This window comes from Aythya fuligula, chromosome 2 (assembly GCF_009819795.1).
Source record: "Aythya fuligula isolate bAytFul2 chromosome 2, bAytFul2.pri, whole genome shotgun sequence".
NCBI lineage: Eukaryota > Metazoa > Chordata > Aves > Anseriformes > Anatidae > Aythya > Aythya fuligula.
In genome coordinates, this window is record NC_045560.1 from 124,611,182 (window position 1) to 124,628,604 (window position 17,423).

The following is a 17,423-nucleotide window of genomic DNA, read 5'->3' on the forward strand; positions in this document are numbered from 1 at the left end:
TTTATTTTTGTAAATTACTGCCAAGGCACTGCAGTCAGCCGATGCAGGAGGAAAGCATGAAGACGATACCTTCAATAAAGACTGGATTTTTCTTTTAAAAGGGAGGAAATACTCTTGTGTGTATTTACTTGTAGTGGGTTAACTTTGGCTAAGAGCCCACTCAGCTGCTTGTTCACTCATTGCCTTCACCAGGAAAGGGGCAGAAATTCTGGTGAAAAAGCTTGTGGGTTGAGATTAAGACAGGGAGATTGCTTACTAGTTACTGTCGTGGGCAAAACAAATTTAACCTGGGGAAAATTAATTGAATTTATTGCCAATTGAAATTGACTCAGCTAAAGAGAAACAAGAATAGTAATATTACAATCACACCTTTCCTCCCCCTTTTCCCAGGTTCAACTTCACTTCTTCATTCCAGACTCCTCTACTCCCATCCACCAGCAGTGTAGGGGAAATGGGGGTTGTGGTCAATCTGTAACAGTTTCTCTGTGCTGCTTCGTTGTGGCTCTCCATGGGCCATGATTGCTTCAGGAAATATCCACCTGCTCCCATGTAGGTCCTCCACAGTCTGCAATGGATGCTGGCTCTGGCATGGTCTTCACACCAAGCTTGGGGAAATATTTGCTCCAGTGTTTTGAGCACCTCCTTCTCTTACTGTGATGTTCCTACTGCTCTTTCCCACGCCTTCCCTCTTCCTCTACCTGTCTCGCATATCTTCCTCTTTCTTAAATGCATTTTCTCAGAGGTGCCACTGTCTTGGCTTTCAGGCTTAGCTTTGTCCTGTGGTGGGTCCACTGGAGCCAGCTAGAACCATCTGTGTCCTGCACGGAGCAGCCCCTGGCATCTTCTCACTGAGGACAACCCTGCCGCCACCCTGCTGCTAACTCATCGACACAGACACCCAGTACAATCTTGTCCAGTTCAAATATTTTTGAACGTAGTGAAGGATGCTTGCAGAGTTTCATATATATGTGATACCACTGAAAATCCATTGTTGTTAAAATGAGTCTTGTATAAATATGCAAGGTAGGATTTAGTTGACTGTTTTGTAGAGTCAGGTTTTGGCTATTAAACAATCTGGAATGATATGATTGGACCATGGATGCTGACTTCTCAGCAAAGCCACTCTTTTAATTAGGTCAGTGGTGTTGAGAGGTATGTAGTCAGTTAACATTCTTATGTGTCTTATCTATGGAATGTGATTGCATATGTTTTTGTTCTGTTTTTCCACAATTTAGATTGCAAGGAGATAATATGGCAGAAAGGCCAGAAGATGTCTCCATGGTATCTCAAACATCTGAGCCAGCAATGTCAGACTCTGATGGTGAGTTATATAAATACTTGGTGCCCATCAAAAAAACCCACCCCACTATCTTGAATTTAAGAGTAAATTTTATGTCTGTAAAAGAAGATTAAACATTTCCAGAGGGTGTTCCTGGGCACATGAACTCAATCATTTACATTTAAATATGTTAGAAGAGTCCATGACATGTTCTTGGCTGTGGCCGATTAGCACCACAAAAGAAGGCGTATTTGGGGTCAGTATTCATCCTTAGCAGACAGTTTGTATGTTAGCACAGTATTTTGGATGTGACATAGCTTAATAACATAAACATGGGCTGTTCCTTGCCATCTGGCCTCTGTGATGAAGAATGGTCTTTGGAATATTTAATTTAATAGTACAAATACAGCCACAGGATTCAAATAATATATAGGAAAAATAAATAATTTCTCCTCCGCTTTTAAACTAAGTATCAGAAATGCCTCTCTGATCTCTCAGAGCACCACTGACAATTAAAAAATCAATATAAAGGAGTTTATACAAAAACTCTGAAGTACAATTTTTCTCCTTATATCAACATAAGTATATGTTGTGGTAATTTGCAGTCAGGACACAGCCCTATTTCAATTTCTGCTCTGGTTGTTGAACAGAACACCTGAAATCTAATGGAAAAAGCACTTCCTAAGGGCTATCTTGTCAGAGAATGCCCTGCTTTCTTATAAAAGATTAAGTTGATGAAGATTAACTTTATCTTGTCACTGGAAATGGAGACAGAAAGGAATAGATGTTTGGGCAGAGATTCTGCAAAGATAAATCTTTCAATCAATTCCTGTACTTCTGGGCAGGACCAGCTGAGTCCATTAATTGAAAGATTTGATTTACAGTTTAGTCTTCAGCAGCTGCAGACATGTTAGCCATGTTGATTAATTAATGCAAAACAAATCATAACTAAGGTTTTTTATTATTATTTTATTTTTAATCGTCCTAGTAAATGTCTGCTATTTAATGCTATTAGGTAAGACATCAACCTGACATTTTGTTCATTTACCACATTTGTAAAGCAACATATGTCAACATTAGTAACTAGTGTGTCTTTAAAGATTAAAGGCTTAATGCAGTTATGCCATTTGTTTTTCCTGTCCTCTGCCACTGATGACTTTATAAATATATATATAGAGAGAGGGAATAAAAATCTCAAAATATTAAGTTCTTACAAGTTAGATGAGGATTATCAACAAGAAAGACAGATTGATGACTGCACTTAAACCCTTTGACAGGAAAGCAAAATTCTTATTTTATTTGAATAATCCCAAGAAAGGGAAATGGTGCTGGCTTGTTTGGGATAGATTATGGCATATGCAGAATTGAATACGAAACAATTTGTTTTGAACAGGTCTCTGCCTTCCTCTTCCCTTCCTGTGTACCCTTGTTCTTGTAGAAGAATTATACCTAATCTGCCATCACTCCCTGAAACTGTAGGCTCATTTGTATTTACTGGGAGCAGAAAGTCAGTAAAATTTGCCACCTGTTGCTAGGTGGCAAAGGCACCAGGATGAAGGAAGGTGTTCAAAGATGCTGTTAGATACGTCTAACAAAGCAAATGAATATTTTGTGGTTGCATAGTGTGGACCACAGTAGTGCTATAGCCATCTAACTTAACCACTTAATATATCTCTGAATACTCTGTAGTCAGTATGGTAATAGTAAAGAGGGAGAACATTTTCACTTAAAGAAAAGGTAGACGAGGCAACAAGATTCATGTTATAACCATGTCTGTTTCATGTCTGTGAATATACATGAACCCATTAGCTATATAGCTAGAAAATAGCACAGCTTCTAGGGCAGAAAGACTGAGGTCAACAGTAAGGTACTACCAAATTTCTGTCAAGAGGGTCTCTCAGAAATGTTCAGCCTTTCAAAGTATATTTTTTCCTAAGATGTTGGCTAGTATTAATTTTTGATAAAACAAACAAAAACAGATCCGTGTTTTGCAAGCAGGCACAGAATACAAACAGGTGCAAAACTCAGGCAGCTGCCCATTCCATCTTTCCTATAAATGCAGTACACTACTTGTTTTCTGTGTATTTAATATTTATTTCCAATAAATAAATATTTATTTCCAATAAATATTATGTATGTGAAGAAGATGATAAAAGAGACTTTTAAAGATATTGTTAGAAAACCCTAAATAACCAAAGCATCCAGTTGCACTTTAAATTTTAGTTATGTCTTCTTAAGAATGTATTATATCATTAAAAAAAAAAAAAAAAGATTAACAGGTTTTGGTTCCCAAGTTTATTAGAGTTTATTTTCTACTCTTGCTTATCTGTACCAATGACCTCACTGAGAGAAAACTATAAATTGCAAAGTGCTGATGTAAACCATTCTTTCAGGATTATGCAAGCAAGGTGCTAATGCATAGTATAGTTGAGGCAGTTTTCCTTGATGGGTTAGTGAGAAATTGTTAAATTGTTTGATCTGGAGCATCTCTCTTGTGGATTTCAGATGAACCAGGTTCAGAAGTAATTGGCTGCACATCTGATCTAACAGCTCTTATACATAAGCCTTATTAAAGCAATTCCACCTAATAAAGTCAATGCAATAGACTATATAAGAAGATCACCTGCAACATCAGGCACAATACTGACTCAACTGACAATCTGGACCTGACTCTAATTAACCACTGCACTGATTTCCCTCTAGAGCAATCCTGCTGAATTGAGCAGAGTTGTGTCTGATCTAAGCAGTAAAAATGAGAGACAGGAATCAGGTCTTGAGATTGGACAGCACAAGATGCTCTAATGCTGCTGTTTCTTTTTATTGTGTAATGATACCCATCAAAACTGTTTCTCTTTCCCATTGGACCATTTCACAGAAAATAACTAAGGGAAGAATTCAATAGCTAGGCTCCTGATTTTTATTAGTAGAGGCAACTTTTGTGACTGCACTGTAAACTTCCTGTGTAGATAACAGTACAAGTCCAGTCTCATGGATCAGTCCTCCAGCAAGTCCTCCTCTTGTTCTATACAGATAGGGCTGAGGTTTTAAAAGATAGACACTGCAACAGGACTGATCCGGTAAAAGTTTGTGTCTGTCAGCCTCTATATTCTTCTCAGTGTGGGGGTAGTGTACAGGTCATATAAAAATGTGTATTTTTATAAACTTATATAAAGAGATAGTATCAGTAAAAGCATGTGTTCATTTATTCCCAGTTGCCTATAAGTACTGTAGGATCTTGTTTCACTTGTTTCAGTCTCTTTTGCTGGCAAGTACAATACCCTTGGAGTGAGAGCCGTGATGTGAGGCAGGAAAGAAATTGCAAATAAGATCTTTGCAGTCAGTGCATTCTTGTAGAAGGTTTAAAATACAATACCTCATTAGGGAGTAAACTCAGAATGTCGGGTGAATGTAAAGCATAGACCTTTAAACTTTTAAAACTGCCTAGCATATCTGAAAAAAAGCTGTTTGCAACCTGAGCTACTTTTCAATGCAGTATGCAACACTACATATTTCTGAGGTGTGGACAAAGACTTGTTTTGTGGCTCTTCCTGGAACAATGTATTTGGACCGAAACTGATGGGTTATACTGTGCTATGCCATGGTATGCATTTCCTATTCCATTCTGTTGTTAGATCTACAGATTATGCTGTTATACATAATATTTTGTTTGCTAAATAAATTTTGCTAAGCAAATTTCACATCATACTTAATTCCCTATCAAACAAGAGTTACTGGTTTATATTAGTTGTAGTTAACCAGCTCACCTTTCCACCTGATACATGTGAAAATACAAGGATATGTAGCTTCAAAGTTTGTCTTTCCTTTAAAGTGACAATAAAATTTAAAGTTCAAAACAGGCATTTGGATGTGGGGGAAAGTTTGAAATAAGGAATATTCAATAGAAATAGGATTGTAATTAACACATAGAGTTCTATTCCAGAATGAACTACATGACTAAAGTAAAAAATTAAAAAGGATGAAAGTATTTGGGAATTAGGGTTGTGAACCAGACACAGCAGTGGCAAAAATGTGGCATCATCTCTAAAATCCTGAACAGTTCTCTGACCACTTCTCAACACTGCATCATTGTCACCTCTTCTTCCTCCACTTTCATTTGGTTACCACATTCATTGCAAATTATACTTATAAAAACTGAACTGTACTGAAATACAGCAGTATTGCAAATGCAATGAATGTGGTAACCACAGTTGCTGTATTTCAGTACAGTTCAGTTTTTGTAAGAAGTATAATCTGAGATGTTTGACAAATTAGGGCACTTTAGAAACATAAGAACCTCCCTGCTAAGTGTCCTCTGAATAGCAGCAGAACTTAGGGAAGATCAGGGCATCTTGGTTTTTAGATGGTTTATGAACAGCATCAAATTGCCTACTGGACTGACAAGCAAACAGTGAAACTGCATAGCATGTTACTTGGAAATTGCTTTCTCTGACATAGGTAGGGGAGGTTCAGGCTGGATATTAGGAAAAGGTTCTTCACCAAGAGGGAGCTGGGGCACTGGAACAGGCTACCTGGGGCAGTGGTTATGGCACCGAGCCTGCCAAAGTTCAAGAAGTGTTTGGACAATGCTCTCAGACACATAGTCTAGTTTTTGTGTGGTCCTGTGTGAAGCCAAAGTTGGACTCAATGATCCTTGTGGGTTCCTTCCAACTCAGGATATTCTATGATTCTAGCTACATGTAAATAAACTGTCTTTTAAGTCATTACATATGTGACAGACAAAAAAAAAAAAAAAAAAAAAAACAAACCAAAACAAACCAAAAAATTCTAGATTGCTCAGCAAATTTTGTTTTTTTACAAATGTGACATTATGGGTAAAAATTATAGCCTGCATAGCCTTAAACGTTGCCTAAAATGACTGAAACTTCTTATTTCAAACATTTTAACTATATCCTAACTTGTTTAATTGAATCAATTACATTTGCTTTAATAGAGTTTATTAAAACTGAGGATCCACTACTCCATTGTGCAAAGGACAAACAGTTTTTAGTTTTAATAGAAAAATAATAACCTACAAAACATCTGGCAGCAGAAGGAAGTTTGCTTGTCACTCTGTTCATGTTAGAGATACAGTTTCTCATTTAATTAAGCTTATAAATTAAAATTAGTCATAAATTAAAATCCAATGAAGTGTTAACTGAAAAGTAGTACTTGTATGGTAGCTACATTTGCCTTCCCAGCAGTTAATGTATACATATTTTATTTTCAAAGTGACTACCAGTTAATTATTTAGTGTGATTTATGTTTCTTCTACCTCTGTGGAACAGCTCAAGTACCTGGGGTTGAAACACTTACGGAAGATATTGATGAATTTGAGAGTGCCTCTCAAGCGTCAGGATCTGTAAGTATCTTCCCTTATGGGAAATCCTGTAAGTTTTAAGAATAGTTTGGTAAAAATTAGACTGTACGTAAAGATTAAAGTTTTGCTTGCCAGCAATGTCATCCTAAACAAGAAAAGCTTAATTTGCCTATCCCTTCTGAATATTCAGTTCTATGGAAGTTTTATTTTTTTTCATTCCAGGAATGGTGATATTTAGAAATCTATTGTTGTCATTTCATTGGAACACATACTGTATTGGCCTAACTTATATAGCTTCCATTGAAAGCTCAGTCATTATAAACTATGTCTGTACATCCTTAAATATTTCTTTAATGGTTAAATATCCATTTTAAGAGTTTTATAATATACAATATTACAAAATGGACAGAACAAAATCATTTAAATTTTAAATTTTATTATGAAATTTGATATAACATCTCAACTATAATTCAGGTTTTCAGTAATGTTTACTTGGAAACTGATAAAGATATGTCTATTTAAACTGTGTTTTTTTAAAAAAATAATGCAGTATTATGTGTGGTGATATTTTCATCAGTTCTCTTATCTTAAAATTTAACAATTTTTGACAATTTATATAATAAGAACTTTGGAGCTAGTTGTATTGCATCGTAAATTTGAATACAAGTTAAAGAAGGGCTTGCTTTTTTTTTTTTTTTTTTTCCCCTCACGCAAATTATTTGAAAAGACAGTAGTTATTTGTTTTTACAAACTTTCAGACAGATGTAAGAGGAAACATTAATTTCTGTCCACTCATAGCAATCCTGTTTATAGCACAGGATTGGTAAGATGAGTGAGTATTTTTTGGCAAAGTTTTTGTTAAATATTTGTTGGGCAGTATTAAAGAAAAAAGGAAAATGACAATGCAGACTGATCCTGCAGTCTTTCAGGCAGCTAACTGCTAGTAAAGCTAAAAATACTAAACAATCAAAAATCTATAATACACTTAGTATATTTCAAATCAGAGTTATCAAAGCAGTTGGCAGATAGAGAATTCCTGTTTAATTCCTAAAGATCTTTGAGAACATGGACTGCCAGAAGCTCACAGAGCATTTGTGGATATTGGACAAAGGGAATGAGGAGCAGAACTTCAGTAGCCATTGCTTTCAGCTTCTCACTCAAGCCTCCTTTCTACTTCTCTTCACAGTAGTGAACAGAGAGGTGTAATAAATTTTGCAGCACTTTCTTATGTTTTTTACACAATTTTCTTACCGGTTTGGACCCATGGCTACCAGCTTTGATTTTTCAGTTCCACAGACATGTGCATAGGAAAAAAGGAACAGATAAATTGAATTACATGGAAAAATAAAAATAATAAGGAAAATTAAAGATCCTTATATTTCTTAGCAAAATCTTGCTATGTGTACACAAGTTTATAAACAGACATATAATTTGTACATCTATCATTTCATGCTTGTTCTAGGCATAGATACTTGTACTGGGCTCCCCAATAGAAGAGGGACATAGAACTACCAGAGCAAGACCAGAGGAGGGCTACTAAAATGATTAGAGGACTGAGCACCTGTCATACTAGGACAGGCTGAGAGATCTGGGCCTTGAAAAGAGAAGGCTGAGGGGAGGCATCATCAGTGTGTATAAATATCTGAGGGGAGGGTATCAAGAGGATGGAGCCGGTCTCTTCTTTTCAGTTGTGCCCAGAAACAGAATCAGAGGCAACAGGCACAAACTGAAACACAGGAGGTTCTGGATGAATATGAGGGGGCACTTCTGTACTGTGAGGGTGACAGAGCATTGGAACAGGTTGTCCAGAGAGGTTGTGGAGTCTCCTTCTCTGGAGATATTCAAAATCTGCATGGATGCCATCCTGTGCAACATCCTCTAGGTGATCCTGCTTGGCAGGGGGGTTGGACTAGGTCATCTTCAGATGTCCCTTCCAACCTTGGCCATTCTGTGATAAAGTTGCCTAAAATAGTAGATTGCCAGAGGCGGTGAAGTTGACTGGACTAAATCCCTGAAACCCACTACGTGACTGCTGTTACTGCCTCTGCTGCAAAAAGAAGTCAAGACCAGAAGTTGCAGCTATTGCTCTGCCGACCCAACCTCTTCCTGAGGGCAAGGGCAACTAGCTTCCCTTTCCTGAGCTCTTGGAAAAATTCCTTTGCTTCTGTTACTAAGGACCAATAAGCCAGTAACTCTTAGTTCATCTGCTTTTGGCTTTTGTGTTTTGCATCTTTAAGCTATTGTGATTAGCTTAAATCATACTGATTATCAGTGTGATTAGCTGATTATATACTTTTCTCTCTTTAAAATGACTGTTATGCAACATAAGATTCAGCTGTCAAACACTGGATGTTTGCCTATATCTTCTCAAAAAAATAATAATAAAAAAAAATAAAATCCAACTGCTGTTGCATTTTAAGGCTCTGAAGGAGTAATATTTTGTTCTGTGGTCCCTTAATAACTTCCAGTGAGACTTATTTTGTGACAATCTTCATATACAAAATATAGAGATTGAACTGAGGTTCCCCTTAGGGAAACTATGAAGATTGCATTCATGCAATGAATTCTCACAAATTCTTTAAAAGAATAAGAATTACGCCTGAAGAGGGCCTCAGAATTAATACCAAAATACATTCTTATGACTATACTTGATTTTCAGATATTATATGAGATATGAGTTACAAGATAAGGAAGAAGTAGAATAAATATGATGTTGATCAGACACTTCTCATAAATTGAACAAATTGGTTCATGACATTCACTCAAATGTGCACATTACCTCTAAAAATTCCTGATCTAGGTGAAGATATTCCATATTTAATACTGGTACTGTGTCCCACTAGGGTAATATGAGTCTTTTGCTAGTTAAACTGGTCATTATCATAAATTTCTCTCTACACATGTATACTTGACTAATCTTTAAATGTGACTTTACCTTCAGAGAAGTGTTTTGAGAAAAGTTGTGGGACAAAGCTGCAAGAATTATGGAAGAGTATTTTTAGAAAGTCTTCAGAAAAAAAGCTATACAGGTTATATTTTTCATGTTCAGTATACAAGTCCACACATAAGATCATGTGGAGGCTAATGCAGCCTGGATGCCAATAATATGAAGAGACATGCAACATCTATGCCTATAACATTGCTCAGTGTAATTTATACTATGATTGCATTATGATGTTGTAACGTGTATTTTTGGTATTACATGTCTGGAGAGACTGGAAATTTTTGTAATTAGACCTTTTCCCTTTAGTCTTTTTAACAGAATCTTTTGCTAAGCTTTATTTTTCTCAAAGAGAGTTGATATTTGAAAATCAGTTTGAAGTATTTACAGGAATCAGCACTCTTCCCAAGGGTTTTGCAAGGACTCAAAGTGGAATCAAGCATTCAGAATGTCCTTAGAGATTGTGGTTTACTGAAGGACTCTTTTCTTTTTTTTTTTCTTGACAAATATTTAGTTTAATAAAAAGTGTTAGGCAAGATGCAAAGTTTTTTTTTTGTTGTTTTTTTTTTTTTTTTTTTTTTTGTCTTATTCTACTTTATATTTGTATAAACAAGTCTTATAAATATTTGGCTAGAAATCTTCCAGAAAACACTGAACGGAAACACTAGGGAAAAGTTTGGTTGGCTGGAATTCTGACAGTAATGGAAAAGTAAGGTATCTGGGGAATCAACTAAATTTACAGTAACTAACAGAAAGAATCAGGGCAGATGCAGTGGGCAATTCACACTGAGTAGCCTTTGCCTTCACTCTGAGTTGCTTCTTTTGCCAACTGAATGTAACAGGACTCATACTTACTGTTTTTATTCATGTGAACCTTTGCATTCACTTATCTTTCCTGTCATATACACATGAAAAGGTGTATTTTTCTTTGCAAATTATCCATGTAAGGCAAACCAATCCAAGTATAACAAAAAGAGGGTTGTGGGGTAGGGGGAAGAAAAGTTGTTCAACTGCAAAAGGCATTTTTACATGAGAATGCCTTGGGTTTTTGCTCTTTATTACTGTGGGAAAAAAACACTCTAATAAATTGTTTTATAGAGGTGTTCTGATTTAAATATATTCTGTCTTGTTTTCTCTACTCCTTTGGAACTTCTCTGTTGCTTTCCCAGATGGAATACACACAGGATTTTCTTTGATAAATACAGAAATTCCTTAATTGGGAATTCAGTTTGTGAAATGATTTGAGGCTTCACACACAAAGAAAAAATAAACTTTTAATTCATGGTATTAGTACATGTTGAATACAGCTATATTCCAGTGATGTGTAATTTTAATTGTAATTGATAGAAACTTTCTTAGGCTTTCCCTCATTTTCTCTTGGAACAATACTGGGAAGTAACAATATTTGTACAAGTTTCACTATAACCAACAATTTTAGATCACCTAAGCTTCTGTATTTAACTAAATGTCATTTGCTGGATTGGGGTCACTGTTTAGCAATTAGAAGGTAAGCCATTAAAATAAGTATTTTAAGATTCCTATGACATCTGGCATAACAGCAGTGTGATTCTGAGGTAGCATGAATTATAAAGGTCATATTTATATATTACATATCCAGAATTAGTATTTTCTTCCTTCCTTCTTTTCTTTTCTTTTCTTTTCTTTTCTTTTCTTTTCTTTTCTTTTCTTTTCTTTTCTTTTCTTTTCTTTTCTTTTCTTTTCTTTTCTTTTCTTTTCTTTTCTTTTCTTTTCTTTTCTTTTCTCTTCTCTTCTCTTCTCTTCTCTTCTCTTCTCTTCTCTTCTCTTCTCTTCTCTTCTCTTCTCTTCTCTTCTCTTCTCTTCTCTTCTCTTCTCTTCTCTTCTCTTCTCTTCTCTTCTCTTCTCTTCTCTTCTCTTCTCTTCTCTTCTCTTTCTTTTTCAAATCCAAATTCACTTTTGTAAGTATGTGGAAATTCAGCATATTTAAAATTAAATGCTTTGAAATTTTTTGGTGTAGAAATAATCGTTATGAAACAAGTTTCATAAAACAGATATGGCATTTTGAGTGCACAGTTGCAAAGCAATAATTTCTTACTTAAAATATTCTCTTTTGCTTTGGAAAGCACCTGAAGTGCTTTCTCACTTCTTATCTCCTCGTATTCTACTTGCTGACATCATTTTGGTTATTGCAAAACCTAGCTCCCCAGGTACTGGCCCAATCCTTGTGACACATGGCATGGCTGCCCAGTGTCCCTGCGGAGACTTCAGCCCTTTTCTATAAGGACAGCTGGTGGAAAGACCTGGCCCCTCACAGGTTCAGTTCCATTAGCCCCACTGGTAGGCATTGCATGGGGCACATGGTTGGCACTTCCAATGATATCTTTCTTGTTGTAGACAGAATGGTAAATGTGTTCTGGACTGAAAATGCTCATAATATAAAATATTTGATCTTCTAACATGTAATTTTAAAATGAAAGAATTTTCTGAACTTAAAAAAAAAATAAAAAAAAATCTATGAATGCCCTGTTTTACCTGTCTAAAACTTTGGTATCTTTGGTGTGACAAATTCAAAATTATTATTCCAAATAACAGTAAGTAAAACAGGACTGAAACTTAGAAAAAAATTATTGTAGTTATATTTCAAAAACTGAAACAAATGTTATTACCAGGTGCCTATGTATTTCCTCCTCTCTTGCCTGTAAACAGAAAACCTATGTGTAAGTTAACCTGAACTACCATTTTTCTAGTGTAAGGTTTAGTGTAAAATATTCTGGCTGGCTGCCATGGGAAGCAGAAAGCTTATAATTTCAATTACACGGCATTTCAAATAGAACAGCCCCTAATGTGGGAGATGGGATTAGAGGTGGCTGCCAATATTGCATCTGAGCTCTGAGGAGCTTTATTATTTTTACAGTACCTAAAAAAGCATGTTGAGAAGCTCACATCCAGTGCTTGAACAGATAGTAGTAGCTGAAAGATTTAAAACTTTGGTGAACTCTTACAAAATTATGAATGTTGTGTGATTAACCTTCAAACAAAATATTGCATAAAAGCTCCACAGCTTGAATAACAATTGTCTTTGCCAGCTTCTTGGTCAGATGGAAAGGACACTTGCAAACAAATTGTTGAATAAGTGGAATTTTTTGCACTGGGAGGAACCTCTGTTAAATATTTCTGTTTAAGACATTCAAGCCATTCAACAAAGAAATAGTGGATTATACAAGAAAATTAAGTGTGGTGGTCTTTTTTACAATATTATTTCCTGAAGTTACCAATAAAATTTGCACTTGAATAGCAAAATTATGTAGAATATATAATTTTATATAGAATAAAAGTTCAATCAAAATGTGTAACATATATACAACTTGTGGGGAACTCAGGATTGAATTAGATTTCACCTCCTTTTTATTGTGATTAACTATCTGTATTTTTGGTGTGAATATGCAATTCATCATTAAAAGGTAATCTTTAAAAATGAGGAAGCACTGTCTCTTGTGGGGTGAGGACTCTCCCTGCACCTGAAAAGAGAATGTGTGTTTGTACATGGTCGTGCCTGTTGAGTACCTGGACATTTTAATTTGAAGTAGGCCCAAATGACATAGAAAAATATCATTGCATTGTTTCATAATACTTTTTTATGGTCAGCAGGAGGGGGTAGTTTGTTTTCTAACAGGTATTTAATTTCCAGATGATGTAGGTAGTTTGGAGGCCTTCCTCTTGGCCTCAGATATTCCGAAATGTTGCACATCTGCAGAAATCCCAGGGCATCTGTGGGTATTACAGGCCAGCCCATGTTGTTTCAGCTCAAGATCAAGACATTCACATTTGCACTGTTTGTTTGTGGTTTTTTTTTTTTTTTTTTTTTTTTTTTTTTTTTCCTAGGGATAAAAGCTATATAATGTATGCCATCAAAATGACATTTTGCTGCAGATTGAAGTACTTATAATGATCTTGAAAAACTTTCTTATTCTTATGACATCCTTAATAGTATTTGTGTACCACCATGACTTTCCCAGTAAGCTACAGTATTTTTCAGAAGTTCAGGGAACCAGTGATGAGAGACATTGCCTTTGGCTTTATCTTTTGTAATTTATGTTTTAGGAGTAATTTTGCTAAGTAATCTAAGTAAAGAATACACTAATGAATATATTGTTTGTGAAGAAATAATGATGTTATGTAAAGAAAACCAATTAAGAAATGGATGCATAGTTGACCTTAAAAGTTAACAAATATATCCCAAGGGTTTTGAACATATTTCTGGTGCAAAGAGACATTGTCTTACCTTCAGAGTTTGAAGGTGACATGAACAGGGCCCAGAGCTGTTTTTACAAGTTGAAAAGGCAAGGATGTCTTTCAGGAATATCCTCATATTTAGATTTAAAATCTTGTTAATATGAATAGGCCATTTATAAATTTTGTGCTAATATTTATAAAGCTTAATGAGCTATCAAGGGCAATTGCAGTTTGGAAGATACTGAAGGCATTGAAAAGGACTACTTGTATACATATACTTTATGCATACATACTAAATTTTTCAACCACTTTCAGTCTACTGTCATTATCATTAAAGTCTGAGGTAACCAAAATGATTGTTTTATCTCTGCTGTACCTGGCCAGTAGACAAAGGACACTTTTCAGTAAAGTGGAATAAGAAGATTGAAATAAATGACTTGCAAGTCTTAATCTCTCTTAAATGAGATATCTGAACTGCTGCCATTCATCCAGTGGAGAGAAATGGTAACACTGAATTCTGCTGTAGCTGTGTAAATTCATTTCTTCTTGCTAAAGCATTTGAACTGACATGCTTTCAGAGCTTCCTTATTAACATCCCTTGCTTTCAGCTTGTGCTTATCCTTTAGGAATAAGGCTGTTACATAAATTGCTGGAGAAACAGAGAAATCTTGTCTGTGTTTATGTATTATGCACTTAAATGCATAATCTCAAAATATTAAAAGATATTTTTCATGTTAAGTTTTTTTTTTTTTTTTTTTTTTTTATATACATATATATATGTATATAACAAATTACTTGAGCCTGCCTCCAAAAGGAATGAAATATTGTTTCTTATAGCCCTGAAATATCTAGCATCATTGAAGGAGCAAAAAACTCATTACACTGCAGTTTTAATGTCATAATAAACTCTATTTTTTTTTCAGATTTTCCAAATCATTATTTTCTATTGAGTGTTTAATTCTAAGGCAATATAAGCACATCATTTTCCATTAAATTAAATTGCTACTATTCAATATCTCATGTTCTATAACTAGTATTAGAATATTATTCTGGTCTTTTGAAATGCTATTCTGAGACAAAATGTTGTCAACTTATGATAGTACATACTACAAAAAATATGCACAGTTTATCTAGTTATAAGAAGATGTATAACTATTTCTAGTTATAACAAAAATTATACAAGATTTTAAAATCTGAATAGAAGCATGCAAAATATTGCTGATGTTTGATAATGGTTTAGTGGTTGATATCTGTGGTAGGGGGATGGTTGGACTAGATGATCTTGGAGGTCTTTTTCAACCTTAATGATTCTGTGACTTCTATTCTGTCTTTGTGATTTGGAGTCTCCAAACTGAAAATTATTTAATTTAAATATTACTCTTTTTATTTTTTAATGTGATGATTGCCATTAAAAAATAATTTTTCTGCATTTATTTTAGTTTCTGTTATGGGCAGTAGGCTGAGATGCTTTCACTCAGTCACCTTAGTTGGTATGTCTTACATTATTGCTGTACATAAAGGAAATAAGTATGGTAGAGGAAAAGGTGGAACATAAGAAGAAACAATAGATATTTGTTGAAGTGAAAGATTTCTCCATTTTGTATATAGAAAATTGAAGACAGAGAGTGAAAACCTCTCAGCAGGATAACATTTGTAAGTCTATGTGTTTAGAGGTTACAGGGTTAGAGAAAACCCATAATTATTTGTTTATGATAAACTTCAATAGAGTTGAGAATAATAGACAAACAATTTGGTCTTCAAGTATTACCATAGCCCACTGACTAATTTTTATTCTTTAGTTCATCAGAGTTATATCTATGCATGAAACTGTATAAAAAGAGTTCATCCTTATAACCTTGGGGATTTTCCCCCTATATTCATTATTATTGCCCTGCTGTTTTTTGTTTGTTTGTTTGTTTTGTTTGGTTTTGTTTGTTTGTTTGTTTGTTGTTTTTGTTTTTGTTTTTTTCCCAATTATGAAAAGATACACTGTTGAATTTATATAAAAATGGCCTCTTTCCCCCATAAAATTCTGAAGATCAGAGTATGGGAAAAATAGGTTAAGTAATCAGAATATTAAATTTTTGTTACAGGGTCTATTACTCTTTCCCATCTCTTATTTTGTTTCTTTTATTTCAGAGGAATCACTCATACAATGAGTTACTATTCTATCTAGAGGTAGTTATGGAGTAACTAATAACTGTTAGAAACAAACAGATGTGAGTAATTTAATACAGGTGACATCAACAAGCCAGGTTATGATTTGGATGGAGAATTCACAGCTTGGACTGAAGTGGCAAATTCTCAAAATCTCTTGGGGAAATGGGTGAATAAAGTATGTATGTATGAAATAAATGTGTTTGCATTTCTGAGTAATTTATGTTTTATTCAGCTGTATATTTACCTGAGATTAAATATGTGTAAATTTAACTGGAGTAGAGCTTCTGTAAAAACAAACAAACAAACAAACAAACAAACAAAAACAAAAAACATTTGGCAAATCAAAAAATGTCAATTGTGTTTTTAAAATGTTTTAAGAGGGTAGGATTACCTGCAGTATGACCTATTTCATATGCAAGAAAATATGAATAATATTTTTTTTAAGTGTGGATGTGGAACTTCACAGTATAGCTGTTGCTTTATAAATATAAATCTGTGTTAACAAATTAACAAAAGACACATGCTTCACAGTCATCAGTTGAATACAATACAGTGTTTATTGGAAAAGATTTTAAAAGATTATATTTATAGATTATATCCCATATAATAGTTTACTTCTGTTGAATTATGCTTAATTAAAAAAAAAATCAACAACAAAAAACAAAATACAAGGCAGCTACAATGTTTGCAATTAAAGCAAATTGTTTGTGGGCAAAGAGGATAGCAAACTTTTGATTTTGTGTACATCCTTTGAACCATAGTATGCTGACAGAGCCCAGCCAGGAGAGCACCACCACGTGCTGCAGCTCTTTGCAGGATCCCATTCATCCGCTGGTGACTTGGGTACAGCGCGGCAGACTGCAGCAGCAGACCTCTGTGTGCCTTCCCTAAATGGGGTCATCAGTTTAGGTCTCCCTCTTCTGCTTAATCATTCTTCTTTCTGCGATTACATCAGCTTAATGCCTTTGAAACCCTGGCCCCTCTCTAAATTTGTTTGACATTTACTGGAAGATTAAGAAATTAGTAAGAGGTAAATGATGATGAGACCACTGCATAAGCTTTATTTCTTTGGGAAACCAGAGAAAGTAAGACTCCCCCTACACTGCAGATGAAATGTTTTGCTGAGGTAATAAAGTAAAATTTGTTTCACATAGGCTGTTAAGAATGTTTTAATTAATGTTTTGTTCACTGTTTTTATAACCAAGTCTTATGGATTCCATCATATTCTTCTAGTGTATTTCAAGGAAGCATATAAAAACTTACTGAGTTTACCTCATAGCATTATATTTCAAAACCATTACTTGAAATTACTGAATGGGTTCCAGAAAATGCAGGTAACTTTTGAGTACCACAGCATTCAATAGCGAAATGATTGGGTAGGCGTTATGTTTGCCAGCATCTGTTCCAAATGGCTATGTTGCCTTAATGATTTAGTTGCTGTTCCTGAAAGGAGTACTTTTTGCAGTGATAAAATAGCACTGGCAATTTTGATTAGGAAATTCTGTGATGTTCCC

The 17,423-nt window shown here is 34.8% G+C and overlaps 1 protein-coding gene across 2 annotated transcripts in view; it reads left to right on the forward strand.

Moving 5' to 3' along the window:
* C2H8orf34 (chromosome 2 C8orf34 homolog) overlaps positions 1-17,423 on the forward strand; it is a 172,327-nt gene that overhangs the window by 133,865 nt on the left and 21,039 nt on the right. For both annotated transcript variants that reach the window (XM_032180823.1, XM_032180824.1), the window contains 2 exons: positions 1,236-1,321; positions 6,565-6,638. In XM_032180823.1, the coding sequence (XP_032036714.1) occupies positions 1,236-1,321; positions 6,565-6,638 (160 nt within the window). The remainder of the gene's footprint in view (positions 1-1,235; positions 1,322-6,564; positions 6,639-17,423) is intronic.